This window comes from Ahaetulla prasina, chromosome 12, assembly GCF_028640845.1.
Source record: "Ahaetulla prasina isolate Xishuangbanna chromosome 12, ASM2864084v1, whole genome shotgun sequence".
In the NCBI taxonomy this organism is placed as follows: Eukaryota; Metazoa; Chordata; class Lepidosauria; order Squamata; family Colubridae; genus Ahaetulla; species Ahaetulla prasina.
In genome coordinates, this window is record NC_080550.1 from 685,522 (window position 1) to 705,828 (window position 20,307).

At 51.9% G+C, this 20,307-nt stretch overlaps 1 protein-coding gene across 1 annotated transcript; it reads right to left on the reverse strand.

The window, feature by feature from the left end:
* Positions 1 to 1,206: 1,206 nt before the first annotated feature.
* CDH1 (cadherin 1) lies at positions 1,207 to 20,189 on the reverse strand. Its single transcript, XM_058155541.1, has 16 exons — positions 20,058 to 20,189; positions 19,562 to 19,682; positions 9,586 to 9,812; positions 9,336 to 9,479; positions 8,850 to 9,005; positions 8,183 to 8,327; positions 7,683 to 7,855; positions 7,107 to 7,235; positions 6,694 to 6,879; positions 6,310 to 6,554; positions 6,087 to 6,229; positions 5,712 to 5,933; positions 5,268 to 5,489; positions 3,975 to 4,105; positions 3,310 to 3,453; positions 1,207 to 2,952 (listed from the first exon to the last, which is right to left on the reverse strand). Exons 1-16 carry the CDS (start codon positions 20,109 to 20,111, stop codon positions 2,740 to 2,742), a joined length of 2,655 nt encoding a protein of 884 aa, XP_058011524.1. The 5' UTR covers positions 20,112 to 20,189; the 3' UTR covers positions 1,207 to 2,739.
* Positions 20,190 to 20,307: the final 118 nt, after the last annotated feature.

Sequence of the window (20,307 nt, forward strand, 5' to 3'; positions counted from 1 at the left end):
CATAAGAAGGCATGCCATCCCAATAACAAGTCATGTCCTTCTAAAGTCAATATTCTAGTGTTTCTTAATGTTATCCATTCCTTGATCCACATCAAGTTTGTTGCTTGATAATATAATTCCCAATTAGGCAATCCAAACCCTCCTCGTATTCTGGTGTCTTGCAACAATTTTTTTTTTATTTGCATTTATATCCCGCCCTTCTCCGAAGACTCAGGGCGGTTTACACTATGTCAAGCAATAGTCTTCATCCATTTGTATATTATATACAAAGTCAACTTATTGCCCCCAACAATCTGGGTCCTCATTTTACCTACCTTATAAAGGATGGAAGGCTGAGTCAACCTTGGGCCTGGTGGGACTTGAACCTGCAGTAATTGCAAGCAGCTGCTGTTAATAACAGACTGCATTAGTCTGTTGAGCCACCAGAGGCCCATAAAATTTTAATTTTATCCTCACTTTTTTACCCTGCCAAATATAATTCAACACTATTTTATTCAATTCTTCAAAGTATCCTTTGATACTTTAATAAGTCCGTTCTAAAATAGGACATTCCTAGGCTACAAAAAGGTTTTAAGTCTTAAATTCATCTTTTAGTTCCCGTGCTAAGTAGAGGAATGAAGCGGAAGGCAAGCGCTTGGGGATAAACAGAATTCTGCTGTAGAAAAGAAAATGCTTTGAGTGGAATAGTGCAATCAGCCCCAAAGATGAATGTGTGCATGGATCCATAGGGCTTGAAATCTCTTTGCTGCCTCCACCTATCTTCACTTGGAAAGCGGCTGGCTTCAGACTTGCGTTTCTGCCCGCAATGGCAGCAAAGCACCAAAGTGCTCTAGGTGAACAGGATGTTGAACGTGGCAGCCTTTACGTTCACTTCCAACTATGATTCTGTGATTTAACCTCATACTAACAAGTATCCTAAGTTAACCATGTGAAGGCTTTTAGAATTTTACACTCATGCACACCAATTGCACTTAAGAGTCTAGAAATATGCATGACTTTTTGAAATGGTTGGAAATCACAGTACAAATTTGACACACAGCAACTTGGGAAAGAAGATGTACGCTCACCCTGGATTTATCTTGTTATTCATCACCACGACTTTTGAAAATAAAACTGTCTGAAGTCAGTGAAACATTTAGGTTAGAAAAAGCATGCAATCTCAGGAGAAGGTCTAATAAATATGACAGAGAGATTCAAGAAAAGAAGTACTTTTTAAACAATAAAGTTTATTATTTTTTAAAAGCATCTGTGCAATAAAATAATTTTAAAAAATGTGCATCTCTGTAATCTTTCCACAATATATATCCAAAAATGATAGCTTAACACAGATCTAAAATTAGAAAGCCATTTTCCAAAAGGTGCCCATCAATTGGGCCGTAATTATACCATCAGGGCTAAGGAGTGGGAAACAAACCACAGGAAACAAGTGGCACCTTGGCAGAAGAAACGGTTCTAATTAATATGGATTACTTGGTAGACAAACGCCATCTTGTACGGCTGTATTTTATAAGGCCCTGCACAGGAGACCGTGTAGCCTAGTCCCCAGACGAAGGCCCAAGGCGGAAGAGCTCGTGCCAGGCTTTGGGCCACCGCTGAGCTCCCCTCTGGCCCAAAAGCCTAAAGGGGCAGGGAGGGGTTGGCCTGGGAAGGCAACTGCTTCCACCTGTTCAGCACTTTATGAGAAGGCACCAGGGAGTAACATCTTGTGCTAAAGCCAGGTTTGCTAATTTAAAAAGCAGTGGACAGACATCATCCAAGCCATAAACCAGGCCTTTCAAGCCACAATAAGAGATCGTGCAGGATGGTTTTGCAGATGCCTTACCCGATACAGATTGGACTCTGGGCATCTGAGAGGCAAAGGTCGGGCAGGAGCATTGTGTGAAAGCAAAGGCACTTTGGACAAGTTGATTTAAGGATCCTAAATAGATTCATCCAGGAGGAGAGCCATGTTGGTTAACAGTGGCAAAAAAATCAAAAATCCTGCCTCTCTTCTGAGAGAGACTCCCCATCACTCCCACAAGCCTGCCTTTGAAAAGTAAAAGCCAAGGGTGGGAAACCAAATGCAACGTATGAGCAGAATCACCAGAAATATTTTTGGTCAGGGAAAAACCATGCTTGGAGAGCTCTTCCTAGAGAAAGTTCCAATAATTAGCCACCGTATCCAGACTGGGAGATTTTTATCTGTGCAGGCAGAAGCCCTCACCTCTCAACGGGGCCATCAATAGGAATCACTGTCCTATTACGTGACCATAGTATCAGCTGTGTTTTATCCTCTGCCTCACAAAAATATTTTTCTTGCATATTTTTCCTCATATTCTACAAGATGCATTACAATTTTGCACCAAGAAGCCCGATGTTCTTCTTAAGCAAACAAGAGGACAGATGAATAAGAAGACAGAGTAGAAACACTCAGGTGAAACTTCCTGGATACAAGACCAAGCACCAGAGGGTCTTCCTGTCCTTCCAGAATCCAGATACTTTTCTCTTTCCTGGAGAAGCCTTTTCCCCCTGAGGGTGTCCAGCCTTTGAGAAAGAAACTCCATGTTGCGTTGAATCAGCCTCAACAAGACCATACTGATTATAATTATCCCACAGAGCTGAGATTGTCAGAATCTTCTTCAAGGAGGATCTCTTGGGTATGTTTTGGTAAATTATGGAAAAGTTGGCAAGAGTCACCTCTATTCTCTCTCCCTTCTAGTCTTCTGTCCCCCACCCTCCAGCCCCCAACTCCAGTCACACTTAGTCCTCTTCCTCGCCCCCTCCGTACATGTCAGCCAGCTTCTTGAAACGGTTTCCCCAGTCATTCAAGTAATCATAATCTTGGTCCTGGTCTCCATAGGAGGAGTTGAGGGAACTGAGGGAGGTGGCCTCTGAGCCGTTGCCTTCATAATCAAACACCAGCAGAGAGTCATAGGGGGGAGCAGTGGGGTCCGTGTCTGCTGCCTTCAGGTTCTGCAAGAAGGGAAATGAACAAAACTTCCATTTGTTGAACAGTGGAGGAAGCTGACCCATCTCTCTAGAATGATCTTTTTCAACCTGAGCAACTTTAAGATGTCTGAACCTCAACTCCCAGAGTTCCCCAGCCGAACGAAGCCGCACGTCTTAAAGCTGCTGAGGTTGAGAAATAATGACAAAGGGCTCACCAAATTGTTGCAGAGGCTCAAGAGAGCAGACTGCCTCTATCTAGGCTGCATCTGTAGCTGTTCAGCCGCTACAGGATTTAGCTTCTGTGCCCACGTCTTGCTTGCTCAACTGAGGTACCTGGGAACCGGGTATTTCCCCTCCAAGTGGGCTCCGGGTACCACTCACCTCGTCGATGAAATTGCCTATCTCGTCGGGATTGGCAGGGCGTGGACGGTACTGCGGGGCTGGCATGAGGGTTGGAGCAACGTCATTCCGGGTGATTTCAGGCCGGGCATCCAGGCCTCGATGCAACTGGCTCAGATCGTAATCCTAGGAAGAGAAGATGCCCGCAGGCTCTTGGGCAGAGGAAGAAAACTCCAGGACTTTGAGCTGACCAGAATCAGGGATGATTCTGGTAGACAGGCAAGAAGAAAACCCTCCTCCAGGACAGACAATGAACAGAGGAGACCTTTCCTTCCTTCCCTCGGAAGAACAAAATGGTTTTGTTTGGTCACTTTTCCTTTCACCGTAGCGCTAACCCTCCAGGGATTCCTTTCTAAAACTTGGCTTAAATAAGTCGTTTTGACTAGAGCTGCTGGGGAACGAGTAAGTAGAATGCCCGAAAGAAATTGAGCAAAGGCCAGGCCCTCTCGCAAGCTCCCTGCCAGCCCAAGTGGGGGTGGGTGGGTGTTAAGTGGGACCACCACTCTGGATAACCAGCCCACCCAGCTGCTGCAGGAGCAGGAAAGAAAAGAAAAGCGCCGTGGGGAGCAGAAGCACAGCTCAGGCCTGGGGACGGGGTTGCTGAGGAGGAGCAGCCTGGTCCCGGGGGCCCAGAGCCAGAGGCCCACCTGGTCCTCTTCCCCTCCGCCTTCTTCATCGTAGTAGTAGACGTTGTCCCTGGTGTCGTCCTCGGGGAGAAGCAGCGGCTCCTTCACCTGCCTTCTCCTCCTCACGAACAGCAGCAGCAGCAGCAGCAGGACTGCAAGGCAGGTCAAGAGGCCCCGTCAGCCAGGAAGCTCTCATCTGGCTGAATCAGGGAATGCCAAACAGCTCCCGATACATGCCACCTTCCAGGACTTCAGGGCCAACAGAGATCCAGTCTCTGGAATACTCTCCCTACCGGGACACCATCCGAGCACCATTGTTGTGACTCGTCCTCCCTCCTCTCTTCAGCCGGGCCCCTCCCATCTCCAACCGGGCCTTTTATCAGACTCCGAGTCTGATAATGAAGATGAACGGCCTGTCATGACTCCAGCCCCTGGCCCTGGCCCCATGCCCGGAGAGGATTCAAGGAGTGAAAGGAGAAGCCCAATAAACCTCACTCATACAGCGTGTGTTCCTTTGGCTCAGCCTTCAGAGCAGGAAGCCAGCCAGGTGCTGGAATTACTCGGCCCTACTCCCTCTGACCCCTCCCTTTCCCAGATGCTGACAGCAGATCCAGCTGAAAACAATTCAGAGTAGGAGGACCCTCGCTTCCGGAGATCTGAGAGGTGATGCCAGCAGAAGGAAGGGTGAGGCAGGCCTGGATAAATGCTAAGTCATGGAGCCACACCCCACAGCCTATATAAAGGACCTGCTTTTGGCATTCCAACCTTGAGTCAAGCAAAGTCTTATCTAGTCTTCTGATACCGGACCCTATCGCTAAAGTCACAACTTGGACTCCTGCCTGCCCTGATAAACCTTGAAGGAACTTTGCAAGCTGCAGAGGCTTCGTTGCCAAATTTGTTATGGACTTCCTTGACTCGTTGGTCGGAGTGGGGGTGGGACACGACAACCATGGTGGCCATTGATCTGAACCACTGGCAAGCGGATCAGTCTGACGCTGAGCTCTAGCTTCATGGATGCCCACACAAGCAGAACACCCCAACTCTCCTCTTCTCGTGGCTACCAAGGTGGGAAAACATGCCGGCCAAAATCTTGGAGGCAGCAAAAGTTTCCAGCAGCCAGGAATGAGAGCGAGCAATTCTCCCCAACCTGGAGGAAAATCCAGGCCCCGGCCTTCTCCACTGGCCAGAGTTTGCTAGGCCTGGGATGGGCCTTGCATCCAAGCACCAGGAAGCCCAGCGTTTTGCGGGCAGCCCCTTAAGAGGAGCCGCCCAGCTTCCCGGGAGTAACAAGGAGCAAGGGAGCGCAGTACTCACTCAGAAGGGCAAGGATGCCCCCAAGGATGCCCAGAATGGCAGAGGTCTCTATTGCTGCTGGCAGAAACGCCTTTCGGTCGCAGTTTTTGGCTGACCCGTCACAGTTGCAGACAATGGCTTTGACCGTGGTGATGTGAGAGAGCCCCTGGCCATCAGTCAGCTTGAGGGCGATGTTGTATTCCCCAGGCTCCAGCTGCTTGACCAGGTTAAGGGTCAGACTGTCTGCAAAGGACACACGCCCAGAATGTGAGTCAGAGCTGGATAGAGCCATGCTCAAAACACTAATTAAAAAAAACTAATGAAGTCATTAATGAATCTCCCTCTTATACTTTAATGCAAATTTTGGAGAGGAGAAAGAGGAAAGAGTTCAGAGGAAAACAGGAAGCTCTGATGCGCATCTCCAGGCGCTTCCCTTGTCCTGCAGAGCAGCCGCTCTCTGCCTACCTTGGTTGGTCTCGACTGTCCAATTGGCACTGGAGTCAAATTCCAGCTTTGCGAGGAAGGGGCTGGTGTTGGGAGGGATATCCTTGTCTACAATGCTTAACACCTGGGGCTCTGGATTGCGGCTGCAGATGTCAAACATTCGGGGATCTGGTTCCGGCCAGTTGTCATTCACATCCTCCAGATGCAAAAGTAGAGTCCCTGTGCCGGTGGCCGGCTCGTTCGCTGGACAGAGAGGGGAGGGTGGGTCAGTTCCACAAATACATATATTTGCGTGGCACCATCCCTCAATTCCCTCCCCTGCTCCCCAGGTTTTTTTTGTTTGTTTGGGTGCAAGACAAAATGCAGAGGTTTTTGGGGGGCGGGGGGCAAGCTTACCATTGTCGCTTGCCACAATGATGGCTTTGTAGATATTATCCTTCACAAAATCTGACTCTCGGTCTAGGAGGGCTTTTGACTCAATCAGGCCAGTTTCGGGGTTAATTTTCAGCCAGCCAGCTGGGTCACTCCTCACTGAGTATCTGCAAGAGAAACAGGCCCGGGCTCAGCCAGCCGCTCAAATGATCAACCTTGGAACGAGCATCTTCGCACAGACCCCTACCTGAGGGTTTGCTCCAGGAACCTGTCAGGATCCTGGGCTGTGTACTCAGCTATTGGTTTTCCAATGGGAAGATCTTCGGGCTTTGACACCTTTAGTTCCGGGGGAATGAAGACCGGGGGCTCGTTTTTATCGCTCACATTGACAATGACGGTGGCCGTGGACGTTGGGAGACGGACTGAGAAGTCAACCTCATTCACTGCAATCACTTCAAGAATATACTGCTTTTTAGTCTCATAATCCAGTTCCTGGAAGGACAGGAGGTGGGAGAAAAGGAGAGTTGACTTGGTCTAAGTGGAACTCCAGAAGTTGATACTCCAGCAGGGTATTGGGCTGGGAACACACAGGAAGGATTCTAGCCCCCACAAAGAGGGGCCCACCGCTCACCTTTGCCGTAGTCAAAAGACCATTGTTGGTGTCCGGGTCAGTAGTGACTGCAAAGTTAGCCTCCTCATTCCCTTTCACAATGCTGTACTTTGCTTTCCAAGCTAAGCTGTTCTCTTCATCCGCATCTTTGACCTTCAGGATGGCAACCGGAGCCCCCACCTCATTCTCCGGCACAATCACATCGTACTGCAAAAGAAACGGAGCCGTCAGAGGAGAGCAAGTGCCTATCTCCATGGGGGAGGGGGGAGGGGGAGGGGACTCCAGGGAACGGGAGGCCACAATTCCACCCAGAGCCTCTGCAGAGGAAGTGCAGGACGTGGCTGGGTAGTTTTACGCGACAGGGAGATGAATTTCAGGCCACAGGGTGGCACCAGCATGGCTAACGGCGGGTGGTGGGGGAGTCCCCACATTACCATGATGGGGTCGAAGACTGGCGGGTTATCGTTGGCGTCGGTGATGGTAATCACAGCCTTCCCGGTGGTGCTTAAGCCTACTCCCAGCATGTCAGTTGCTTGTAGAAGCAGGGTGTACTTTGGGATTCTCTGCAAAAAACCAGACATGCACCCTGCAACACTCTGTGCTGGTGGGTGGGAACGACCTTGGGAGACGGAGGAAGAGCCTGATGTGGGGAAGGTCTCCCAGCCAGAAGGAAGGTGCGGGAACGCTTCGGAAGGGACCCTCCGTAGTTTTCCAGAAACGAAATGGAGAGGAGGGGAGAGATACTTCTGTTCAAGTTACCCGACCATCAAGGCAGTCCTTCCGCTTGTGCTTCTCCTCTGGACTGCCTTGGAGAGCTAACAATCTCTCCCTTTAGGGCAGACAAGGGTTCTTCCCTTGCTCACTCGGGATTGAAGCAGTAGAAAAGGGACGACAGAGATGCATTCATTCCTCCTTCCCTCCCTCCCTCCCTCCCTCCCCATGATTAATCCCCATCGGAGAAATGGTTTGCTTGGGCACCCCCTGAGGCTGTCCCAGCGCCCGGCATTTACCTCTCGGTCCAGACCTGAGACAACCACGCTGATCAGGCCGGTTTCGTTATTGATGGTAAACATCTGTTTTTCCGGCTCAGGTTCCTGGCTGAGGATGGAGTAAGTGATGACCCCATTATAAGAGTCTACAGCATCGTCTGCATCCGTGGCTGTCACAGTCATCACAGAGGTTCCTGGGGACACCCAAAGGAGGGGCTGCTTAAAGCCTCCCTTGAAACAAGCACCAGAGTCAAGCAGGAGCCCAGCCCCATCCGCGCCTGTCGGCCAAAAAAGCCTCTGGCTTCTGGGCAACCAGAAGCTCCTCCAGCGGTTGCAGGGACTGACCACTTAATCCCACAGGGACACGTATGAGCGGGCATTGGCTGGACAGCCTGAGGTTGTGGTCTGGATGGCTTTGACCAGGACTGTCCTTCATTGTCCAGGAGGGATTTTGCCTGTGCCACGGAGGGCAGCCACGCAACAGGAATGAGGTTTTGGTGTCCTCAACCAGACTCCCCTACCTGGTTTGGCTCCCTCTTCCACGGACCCTTCGAAGACGCTCTTTGTGAACAGTGGACGGTTGTCATTCTGGTCAACAACATTGATGATCACCTCCATGGGCTCCTCTGCTGTTTGGCCGTTGGCTAACACCGCGTGGCAAAAGAGCTGCATGGAAGGCGGAGAAAGGCCATTATTCACCAGGGGTGAGAAGAGAAGCCAGAGATGTATCTGGGCAGCATGTTTCACGGAGCTCAACGGTTCTCGGCACCCAGGACGGACAGCTCTGGAGAAGCTGCCCCAAAGGACAGGGGAGGATCTCGGAGGTCCTGGGAACCTCTCAGCCCCCTTAGAGACCACCAGGAAAGGAGATGGGAATTTTTATTGGACAGAAAACACAGACACTTTAGGAAAGTCGTGGCTTTCCTCCAGAGTCACCTGCTTCTAAACTGGGTTTCTTTGGGGGTTTTCTGGTAGGAAAGAAACCCCTCCGCCATCAAAAATGGACCCACCCCTGTGGAGCAGCAAATGGCCTGGCGGCTGTCCTGGCATCCCAGAGGAAACTGACCTTTGCCCTCCCACCCAATCCACCTGGCCGATTTCCAAGGACGTGGCCCTCCTCAGCCACCCAGTGCAGCCGCCAAAACTTGAAAGCAAACTGTGTAACGGCAGCAGGTGACGTGGACTCACCTGGTAGCGGGGAATCTTCTCCCTGTCCAGCGGGCGAGTCACCTTCAGCTGGCCGGTTTCCCTCTCGATGATGAAGGTGCCAACTGGAGGCCTGTCAGCCCCCTCCCCAGTGATGCTGTAGTAGACGGTGCTCTCTTTTTCTTTGCTGGACTTGATCTGATTGGGGAGATGGGGTGGAAAAGGTCAGGGACGGGGTGGGCCTGCAGCCCTTTCCACCCTCCAGGGCAGGGGCCAGGGGCGGCCTGGGGCAGAGCAGACTGTGGCAGCTGCGTTGCCTGGCCCAGGACAGAAATGCAGGCCCCAAAGCTCGGCTGAAGTGAGATCCATCCAAGGGGTTCAGACCAAATGTCCACTCAGTGCCGCCACAAGCTGCAATGTTTGGGGTCCTGCATTTGTGGGTCATTTACGACTAACTAACTAGAAACTAACTAACTTTAAAATGTGCAAGAGAATCCCAGTAGAAGGTGCCAGAAGCAAAGTCCTTACCAGCACCAGGTTTTTGGGGAAAGGGCCCCTCTCATTCTCAGAGCAAAGAATCGGAGGGATGACCCAGTCTCTCTTTTGCCGCCTCAGGCCAGGTGAAGACCTTCGAAAATACAGCACGTCTGCCTGAGCAGATGGATGGGTCTCCTGTGAATAAAGACAGGGGTCTCTGGTTCTGCAAGCAAGCACGGAAGAGCCGGCTCCAAAGACCAGCAAAACCTCCCCCAAAGAATCAGGGAAGGGGGACGCATACCCCATGAGGAAGCAGCCAGTGATGGCTATGGTGCTGGAGCTTCAGGGTCACTCTGGCTGCATGTTTCCTGCCTCCCAGGTCCCACGTGTGCACAAGGAAGCTCAGTTCCTGCTTGTGGAGATGCAGGGGCCGTTTCACCACAACTGTGCCATCTGGATGCAACTTGAAGCGTGTGTCCTGGGAAAAGAAGGCTCCTGGGCTTCTCCCTGCGCAGCCCTTGAAGTCCACTGGAAGGTTGAGAAAGACAGGCAGGATCACCAGCCTACTCTTGCCAAGCTGCCTTGGCCAACTCTGCTCACCAGGGGGCGCCAGTGTGGCGACACTAGAAGCAGAGGCTGCTTTTCAAACACAAACAAGGTACGGTACTTTGTCCTGCCAGCTGCCACTCCCAGCCTCCAGTTCAGCCTCACTGGGTGCCTGCAAGACTCATCAGGACACAGGGCCATAAGCACTGCTTCCTGCCCCACCCCCACCCCCACCCCAGTATTTTGACCGAAGGAGGGAGGTTGAGCCCAGGAGATGCCCTAGTTGCAGCCTGGTTCGTTCTCATCATCCCCTGCCAGGATGCCCTCAGAAGAGGGCGAGAGGCTTCTCTCCAAGGCCTCCTCCCAAGGGGGGGGCAGCAAATCCACCTTTCTCTCCACAGAGGGCAAGCAGATCCCTGGTCCCTGGCTGGTCCAGAGAAAGAGATCTAGTCAGGCAGATTCTACCAATTGCTACTCCCCACTTTCCGGGATCTGATGCTTTAAAATACACAGCCCCTGAATGGCAACCAGGGTTCACTCTGTTCACTCCGCCTCCTGGAATTTCTTCATCGGTCAAACTCCAAACTGACCCCCCCCCCCCAGGCTGGGCTCCCACAACACACTTGACCAAAAGGCGCCTTGTTTCTGTGGTCACAACAAAGGATGCAGGTTTATCATGTTGGTAGTGCAGCGTAAGGATCTCTGCCAAGCAGATTGGAGGCAGATTCGGGTTTCTTAGACTTGCTAGGTGCCCCCTCTGGGGAACATCTGCCTTCCCCAGCTCAGCTCAATGGCAGAACCATCACCCAGACAAGAGCCTCCCTCTCTGTGATGGCCGGCACAGTCCAAAGAGCAGGGAGTGCTGGGCGAGGGGAGACTCCACAGACCCCCAAGTCAACTGAAACTGACTGGGCTCCCCAAAAGGCAGCAGCAACCGGAGGTCAATTTCATAACGGGGAGACTGAACTGGCGGAGCTGTTGGAGCTGAATCAATGCGGAAAGAGCCACGTGGGGCAGGGTTGGGTTAGAGGTTAGCCCAGGAATACCCGCCCCCCCCTCCCTGGATCGAAGGACACCCAGGGAGGTTGGGATTAGTACAGCTGTGAGACCAAATCCTGCACACACACAGCCAAACACAAAAAGGAGGATGCCGGTGCAAAACCCCAAGCAGAAGTGAGCCACTGACTGGTCCAAAACATGCTTTAAACTTTAAGGAAGCCAAACCGGGAGCTGCCCTTTCACTTCCCCTCAGGAAAAGTGCTCCTGGCTGCACCTGCAAAGCCAGAGCCTCTCTCCCTTCTGGCTGCCTCCCCAGCTGGACCAAGGCTCCAGCCCGGCCAGAGAGAGGCCCTTCAGTCCAGGGAACTCCCAGGGGCCCGATGCGAGGGAAGCCCCTTTTGGCTCCCAAGCACACATCAGACATGCTGATGCAGCCAGCATCCTGGAGGACGTCTAGGCCCCTCAGGTGGCCCCCAGGCTGCTGAGGGTCAGCGGTTGGCCTGTCCCCTCAATCTCCTTGCTCCGAAGGGGAGCAGCTTGAAAGGCAGAATAAGGACCAAGGGATGGAGAGGCAGAGGCCAGGGTGGGGTGCTAGGAACCCCCAGGACTCCTTCAGAGAATATGGGATGGGGGCTTCCCCTGCAGAGGTGGGGCAGGGGAGGGGGCCATATTTCCACAGAGCTCCCTCTTCTCCACAAACTATTCCAGCCCCCTCCTGGTTTCTCCAGAGCAGCCTCAGCTTTGGGGAATCCTTATCCCTCTCATCCGCTCTGGAGGCTCATTCTCTTTCCACAAGAAGCAGCTAGGAGGGGCCGTCTGAGTGAGAGGCTGGGCTCCCCCACTTCCTTTGGCACTGGGGCCCCAGGGAGGCTGGCCCTGGATTCCCAGGCCCAGAAGCCACCTGGGCACACAGCAGTCCTGCCAGCATGACTGGGCTCCATGAGGGGGAGGGGGATGCAGGGAAGGCAGAGGGCGTGGAGGGAGCTCAAGCCGGTTCCTCCAGCCAGCCTACTTTGGGAGTGGTATCTGTGCAAGCCCAGGCAGGCTCCCTTTGTGTTTGTGTGTGTGTGTGTGTGTGTGTATGACCCTCACCACTAGAAAAGGCCAAGTGTGGGAAAGGGGGGCTCCAGAGGAAATCCCCTCCCCATTGGACCCCAATCCCCAGGCTCTCCTGCATAGTAATGTCAAGATGCAGGGATGGGGGATGGGAAGCCTCATTTCAGGGCATGACCCCCCCCCATCTCTCCTGAAGCAGCTGCAGACCTGAGTCGTGGGGGGGGGCTGGCAACATCTGATGTCTCCTTCAACTGGGGGGGGGGGGATTTGGGTGAAGGGAGCAAAGGATGGTCCATAAGAGAGCGCCCCCTTGGCCCCAGACCTGCCCAGAAAGGCACTTAATCTGCAGAAGTCTGTCTTTCCAGGCAGAAGGAGAAGGTTTTGGGGTAAACCTATGAAATTCCTGCACGCTAAAAGCTTTTAGGATGTTTTTTTCCCTTGCAATGTATGGCCACGTTTTCATTCTAGCCAAGACCTTAATTCCCTGGATTCCTCGAAAAAGAAAAGTGGTTGGCTGTTGTTGTTTTTAATGTGGCAAATCTTGTGATTTTATTTTTGTAACAACCATCTTGGGACCTCAGTTTTCTTATGAAAAGGTCTCCAGTCCTCTGTCTAGGAAGATGGGCTTCACATTTTCTGTGTTTCAGAGAATAACACCAGTGCATGAACAAAATAAGATTCAGCTAAGTCTCTCCAGCTACAGGGCTCGAGTTTCACCCAACTTCTCTGCCCCTCTTTACTTCTCTTTCCCTGCTTCCCTGGAAGACCCAAACCCTCCAGGGCGCCTTTGGCTCATAAACCTCAAGAGGTTTCATCTTGAGTAACCCAGGCCACTGGCCCCCAATCCTTTGCAGTTTAAGGGAGAAGGCCTGAACCCCTTGGCTGAATCTGAACCGGTTCTGAGCCCAGAGGGCTTTGCCTGCTCCCCTCCCCCCAAGGCTGCCTTGCCTCTGAGGGGATCCTGGCATGGAAAAGAGGGGAAGGGGCCACAGGGGCTAAGGGGCCCTGCTATCCCCAAAAGCAAGCTCTTGTCCCTGCTCCAATTCAGAAGCAAAAAGTCGTAGCCCTCAAACAGGAAAAAGCAGAAGTTAAGATGAATGCTTGGGAACAGAGGTGAACAAGGGGGTGGCTGGAATGTCCCTTTCCCCATTTTAGTCCTGGCTCCTATGGATTCTGAAAAGTCAGGATGAACCAGCCCCTCCGCAAGGCCAAATATGGGCAAAGCTTCCTCCATGCCTTTATCAGGGAAAGAAAATAATCTTGGTCATCGTCTTGCATTCCAGCTCAGGGTGGGGCACATCAAAAGGAGAGCCACAAAAAAGGCCCCACTTCCTCATCCGGCCAGGATAAGCAGAAAAGAGTCACACGGGCGGAGGGGGGGGGAAGAGAGAGAGACAGACTATTTGCCACCCGCCCATCAAGGGGTTGGTCAGGAGAGTCCTTTCTCAAGTGGAAAGTCCCGATTCACAGCACACTCCAAGAACCTGTGGAACTCATGGCCACGAGATGCATGCTGGGCACTGTCAAGGAAGCAGGGCATATTAAAAGTATTTCTTGTTCTCTCTGGAATGGGGTGGGGGGGATATTCCCCCCACCTGTCCAATTCTGGGCAGGAGGAAGAACACATCTTGTGTTGCTGCTAGGTTGTCAGAGCTACAGGTTCTCCTCAATTTACAATCCCTTGTTTAGCTTTGAAGAAACCAGCTGACAGGCAGCCCTCCTGCTTATGACCCTCACAATTTGGGTGTTTGGCAACTGCCACATTTTTGTAACGGCTGCAGGCTCCCGGGGTCGCGTGATCCCCACCTGCAGCCTTCCCAGCTGGCTTCCGACAAGCAAAGTCACCGGGGGAAGTTGGATCCGCTTATTGACCACATGGTTCATTTAACAGCTTCAGTGACTTGCTTAATAAAACAATAAAATCAGGCAGAACTGGCTTAACAACCACCTTGCCTGTCTAGCAATGGACATTCTGGTTCCAACTGTGGTCATAGGTTGAGGACTAACTGATACCCGGTTGGCCATTAAAGAAAATGAGACTGAGGCCCAAAGGGCAGAGCCAGAAACAGGGAACCACCAAGGTCTCCTTGACTGGCAAAGCCCGACTTCTTCCGCCCAGGCCAGGTGGGCCCTTCCCTGCTTCAGCCCACCAACACCCCCACCCCCGCCTGTGCTGAGCCCTGCCTGTTTCCCCCCCCAGTGACGAAAGTGACCATGATGTCACCTCCAGCAGCCAGAGAAGGAACAAGGAAGGTCAGCCGGTGCTCGGATGTGTCAAACGAGGCTGGGGCTAATTCCCTCCCCCCCTTCCCCCCCCCACCCCGCAGGAGCCAGACTCTTGAGCAGTGACCTCATCCTGGAGTTTCGCCATGACTTTCCAAGTTGCAGAACAAGAGTTTCACCTGAAAGCTGATTCAGAGGACTGAAGCATTCAACAGCCTGGTGGGAGTTTCCTGCTCTGAAAAGTCTCCCTTAAATCGGGTCAACCAGATATGTTGGTGGAGGGGGAGGGAGGCAAATTCTGGAAAAGCAGCAAGGACTGAGGAAGACCCCTTTCGGGGCTCCAGGAGGAGCCTTGCCTGCATAAGGAGCCCCAGGCTGCCTGCACAAAACTGCTTCTATCTGCTCACAACCTGCCTCACCGAAGCAGCACTGCCTTCCTAATGCCCACCTTGCTGGAATAGCAGAGGGGAGGTGTAAGGCTCAGTGAGATCCAGCTGGCATCACCAAGCTAAGCTGAGCCATGGAACCAGCAAGGCAGCTGCCTAGACCCAGGATGCTGTTGCAGCTGGCCTTGAGACCTTTGGCCCTGCAGCGGTCTGAGGGGGCTCAGTGGGACAATTTCCTGCAAGCATTAATTTGCAGAGCAAGAGCAGCAGGGAGGAGGGTGGAGCTCCGGCCCTAATTACAAGGCAGCCTTTGCTCCTGGGCCTCCTTTCAAGGAGGACCCCAGTGGGACCCAGGCCCACTCTCTGCCAGGCCTGAGGGCCGGTCTGGACACTGGCTAGAGGTGGTCCCCTTTGGGGCCCAGGGGGCTGCCTAATTACACCCATGCCAAACTGCTGGGTGTGCCAACTTGGAGCCATCTGGCTTTCCTCTTTCATTGGCAGAGATGTGGTGGCCACCTGGGCTCTGAGTGCCAGAGGGGCTTCTCTTGAGCATCCACCCTCCGGCCTCATTTGCATACGGTGTGTAATCAGGTCAGCGGAAGGCCGGGTGCTTCATCACTCACACAACACCCTCCATGCGGCTAGGATTTTTTTTAGGTAGCTTCTTGTGGATATATGATTTCTGAGACATGCCGAGCATCTCTAAGCCAAGATTTTGAAACAAACCATCTTATAAACAGCCTTCAGAGGCAGATCATGGCAAGCTGCCCCCAAAAGGGCAGACATCTGGACAAAGGAGGCCAATTTACAGCCACAAAGTCCATCGAGGGCAGAGGCGCAAATCAAAGCTCTGCCTCGTCTGACCGAACCTCTTGCAAAACAGCTGCAGCCGATGGCACCAAAATCGCAGGGAAAAACCGCAGGAAGGAGCCACGCCAGAGATACACTGGAACTCACGCTGGAACAGCAAAACTTGACTCAGCTTCCTTCAAATGTTGCAATGTGCGAATAATAAAGCATTGCATGCTTAGCATAGACTTTCACACACTGTGTCACGAAACATTCAATTCGAAGGGGCCCTTGAGGACATCAACTCCTAGGCAACAACAAGGATTGGACCTCAAACATGCCCCACCAATGGCCGCCTAGTCTCCAGCCAGCCCCATCTGGTAAAGGGGAGCCCTTTTGAATGCAGACCCCGCTAGCTGCACCTGGGAAACTAATGCAAAGGTGACCCACAATCCCAGGAAGATGAGACCCCCTCAGGAAGAACTCTCAAGAGGGCAGCAGACCAGAAACACCCAGAATAGCCCCTTTTCTTTCCTGGCTCAGAGAGGGGCCAGGCAGAGACATCACATGACAAAGAACTCAATGCAGAGCAGCCCCTTTTTAACTCTCTTTCAAAGTTTGACGCCACACTATTAAGATTCAAGTCCTTTTATTATTCACAGCAGCAATCCATAACATCTCCAGTTCAGACTGGAAAAGAAAGCAAGGTAGCTATTGAATAGGCAATTCGTCCAAATAAAGGTTCCTGCAGATGCAGGTAGCCTCAAAGGCTGGTTTAAGGGAACCTTAACAAGGCCAGGGCTATGAAAGCTCTCCTCTCTTCTAATACCAAACAGGACACAAACCAAAGCTTGCAGGCCAAGACGATGGAATTCTTGATTGGCCAAGTGTGATTATGCTCTCAGTGTACATAAAAGAAAAGATACGTTCGTCAAGAATCATAAGGTTAATGATAGTCATAGGGAACAAATAAGCAATCAAATCATAATTTGCCAGCCTAGAGAGATTTATTCTCTCACAAATACAAGGCTTGAAAAATGCATCATCATTTTAGATCAGCCCTCCTCCCCTGGTTGCTACATCCAGATTTACAGTTGCCCTGTATCCATTTTTTCTGCCCCATGATTCAGAGCTACGTGCAGCTCCCAGGTTTTCCAGCACTTCTGGAAGGCATCTGGGTAGAGGAGCTGGTAGAACATCGGATGAACCAGGCAAAACCAACTAGACGAGTTTTGTTCTGCTGGGTGGCTTTGACAATGCTGTTTCTGCAGATGATCCACAAAGGCTTAAAGGCCTCCAGAATTATCCATGAAAACCTTAGAATGCTGGAAAATGTTTCATGCCTTTGTCCTGTAGGCAGCCAAGAAAATATTTAAAATTCTTAGGCACAGACAAGACATTTGTTGACACCCAAGTGGGCGTGTAAGTAGTTTCATGGACAATCCATTGTAGTGTAACTTGGTTTAGCCTTATTTTTTGTTCATGGAGGTCACTGAACAACCAAATCTTTTCAGAAAGAAATGAATTAAGGACAACCTATGTTATGCTTTGGTAGTATTATTTTATGCAGAAGGGGGTCTTGTGTAAAGAAGTTTTAAAATTTTAAAACTGAGACACAAGGGCTAAAACAATATTCACTTTTCACGGGATTCCCTCCTCTCAGCCCCACAAAGAGTAGACTCTCCGGACTCCTTTCCTTTCATGGCACCTTTGCAGCCTTCTGCATCCTCTACCTGTCTCCACCACCGAGACTGAAAACCAGTCGCTTGCTCCCTCCTGCCGTGTTTGCCCGAAGGAGGCCCTGAGCTGAGTCTGCTTCACAAGACCAGGACTAACTCTGGCAGATCTCAGGTTCTCCCCAAGCTCCTGAGTGAAGCACACTTGCCTAGAGGATGAGAGGCATCCCGGATGCCTTCAGAGGAAGGCGAGCCGAGGGAAGACCAGTTTGGGTGATCTTTCTTATGGTTAGGCCAGGCCTTAAGTATCTATGGAGATGCTCAGTCCTCCAGCTCATGGCTGTCCCAAAGGCGCTTTTGCCTCCCACCCCCGCCCCAAAAGGCAACTGGACTTCCTTGGCTTTTTCTTTGAAAATTCAGAACTTTGACATTCTGAGCTGAAGAAGCTTCTTAGATGAGAAGTGAAATGTTTCCAAGAGGGTCCAGTTGCCCCTTGGAAAAACACCTCAGGTCAGCCAGCAACAAGCCGCATTCTGAGCATTTTGAGGTGGTGATGCATTTAGCAGCCAGTTTGAGGCACTTGCCATTCTTTAACCCCGAGTACAGTTGCACTTGCAAAGTCCGGCTATGTGAAAACTAATCCAAGGTCTCCTCGAAATTAGCGCAATGCTAATTACCAGAACACAGTTATAATGTTCCAATCAGTTTAATGTTCCAACCTTCAAGCGCGAGCTTGAGACTTTCTTTTTTCATCAAGCAGGGCTGGCCTAATGATAAATTTTAATCAAGGGGTTTTAATGGGGTTTTAAGGGGGTTATTTTATTTCATAATTTTATCCATGTATTTTAAATATTCAGCTCATGGAATTAGATTTTTAATTATATATTGTATTTTAAAATTTTTCTACTTGTGTTTTATTTGCTGTACACCGCCCTGAGTCTTTGGAGAAGGGCGGTATAAAAATGTGAACAATAAATAAATAAATAAATAAATAGTTTCTCTTTGGTGCGGATTCTTCATTTCACATTTATCAGCAACTCAGCCACCTGAAGATCTTTCTGAACTGTTCCTCCCACACCTGCAACATTCTGTTCCTCATAACTAGCAAAACAGATGTAGGAAATCTTTTCTGGGCACTTGTTAAAGAAGCTGGGGTTAAGGATTCCCGAAAAAGAAAAATACATACGGAATGAAATAATCCTGAAACACTGAGAGCAGCAAAGAGGCTGGGTCTGGAATTAACTCCCCAGTTATGGTTTGGCTCTGCAGTTGCTGCCTTGGGCACCGGATGTGAACAGGGAAAGTGCCCAGATCAAAAACCCAGCGGCCAACACAGTGTTGCAGGGGGAGGGCCAGGCCGGGGGTTGGGAAGCCAGCTTGGGTCCCTGCTCAGGGTTTGTGCTGAGAGGCAAGGTCAGCTCCGAGGGACTTTTTGAAGCAGGGCTGAAAAATTTGGCCTGCACAGCAGCTCAGCCAAGTAAATGATTCACCAGAGGCTGTTGACACAACACAAGGGGGCAGCCATCTCCTCTCAGGCTCACCCCAACGGCTGAAGTGCCAGCAGGAAGCCCGAAGCGTCCATCAGAGTTCAAACAGCGCTTGTGCACACACACGCACCACACAGTCTGTGCAGGCCCAACCCTGCCCAGCTGCAAGGAGACACAGGCCTCACCTCCCTGCCAAGCTCCACCTTGCTTTGCCAAAGGAGGAAAAGGCCAGGTGGAAACTACCTGAGCCACGCAGGTAGCCTGTACCTGGCTCCAAGGACAGCAGGGAGGCTCCTTCCTGGCCATCTCTGTCACTTGGTCTTAACTGGAAATACCAGCTCAGCTTTCTCGGGGTGTCTGACCACAGAGCTCACTTTGGGAGAAGTCTGAGGCTTCCTCTTCCTCCCTCAGGCTGCCACCAAGGGCCACGGCCAGGGGCCTTCCTCTGACCTTCTAAACTCCCCCAGACGGGAACCCTGGGAACTTCTTAGCACAACTATATTTTTATTTATTTGCAATGTACATTTCTAAGTTGCCAACAAATCTGGGCATCTTGCAAGGTTTAAAACCAGAACCAACATATTGAAGCCACTAATTAAAAAACAGCAACTCTGGAGGTAGAAATTATTCTTGGAAATACTTCCAAGTTGCCCCATTGCACCAAATTCTAGACAGATGGTAACACTATTTAAAAACTTTACCAGAAAAACACCAGAAAAACAAAAACAAAATAAATAAGTAATCAGTATAGTCAACTCTCAGGCGTGAAGTGCTCGGGCCTAATGGAGCTGAATGAGCTTTTTAAGGACTGAAATTCATCCTTCCAGACGGAAACTCCCACTTTTAATGCTGCCCTGAGTGGTCCTCTGTCTTAAGAGAGCAGAAGGTCGACACACCCATTTTAGAGAGTCCCCAAAGAGCTTCCACTTTCCCTTTCAGAAAGCAGGAAATGGAGAAGGAATCTGAATCTCCTCTCCTTCCTCCAAGGCGCCCAGCATCAGCGGCAGCAACAGCACAAGATACCCTCTTATCTGGAAGGGGGGAGCACCATTCACTCTCTCCCTCAGCCCCCCCCCCCAAGACTGGGCAGCCGCCTGCATCTCAGAGGGTCTTACCTCTGCCCAACATCCGGCCCCTCTCCAAGTCTCGCCTGGGCACCTGGAACACGTAGGCCTCCGAGCTGAATCCTGGCCGGCAAGAGGCCCCTGCCCCATCCTTGCTGAGCCCCTTTTCACCCTGGGAAGCCAAAGCGGAGAGTGAGGGGAGGTGGGGACACAGCCCAAACGGCACAGTTGTTCCCATTGACCTGTTCATCCGGGGGAAGCCCATGGAGAAGGAACTGGGGGTCCGAAGCCCCTTCTAGGCCACTGCCAAGCCCGGGAGCCCCTCACTGGGGCAAAGCCCTCCGAAGGGATCCCAAAGTCCGAGGGGGAGCCTCCCAGTGGACAGACGTTTCGGGGTCCAGACGTGGGAGGGAGAGAGCCCAGGACTGGGTGGGCGGGGAAGAGGAGCCGAGGGGCTCCCAGAAACAAGGTGGGAAAGAGACCCACCATCCGCTGCCTCGGAAGGGTCCCCAACGCGTCTAACCCGAAGGGTCCCGCCTCGTCTTACCTGGAGCAGCAGCAGCAGCAGCAGCAGCAGCCCGAGCCCCGCCTGGGTCCCCATCGCAGTCAGAAGAGGTGCGCGCGGTCGCCAAGCCCGCAAACTTTGCCTCGGCCAGCCTGCCGCTCCGGTTGTGGCAGGTGAGGCTCCGCCCGCGCTGGAAGCCCCGCCCCAGGGAAAGGGGGCGGCGCCCGGCGGCCTCGCCCTGCCCCGGCTCTTGCGCCGCGGGCTCGGCAGGTGCGGCCGGACGGGGCGGGCC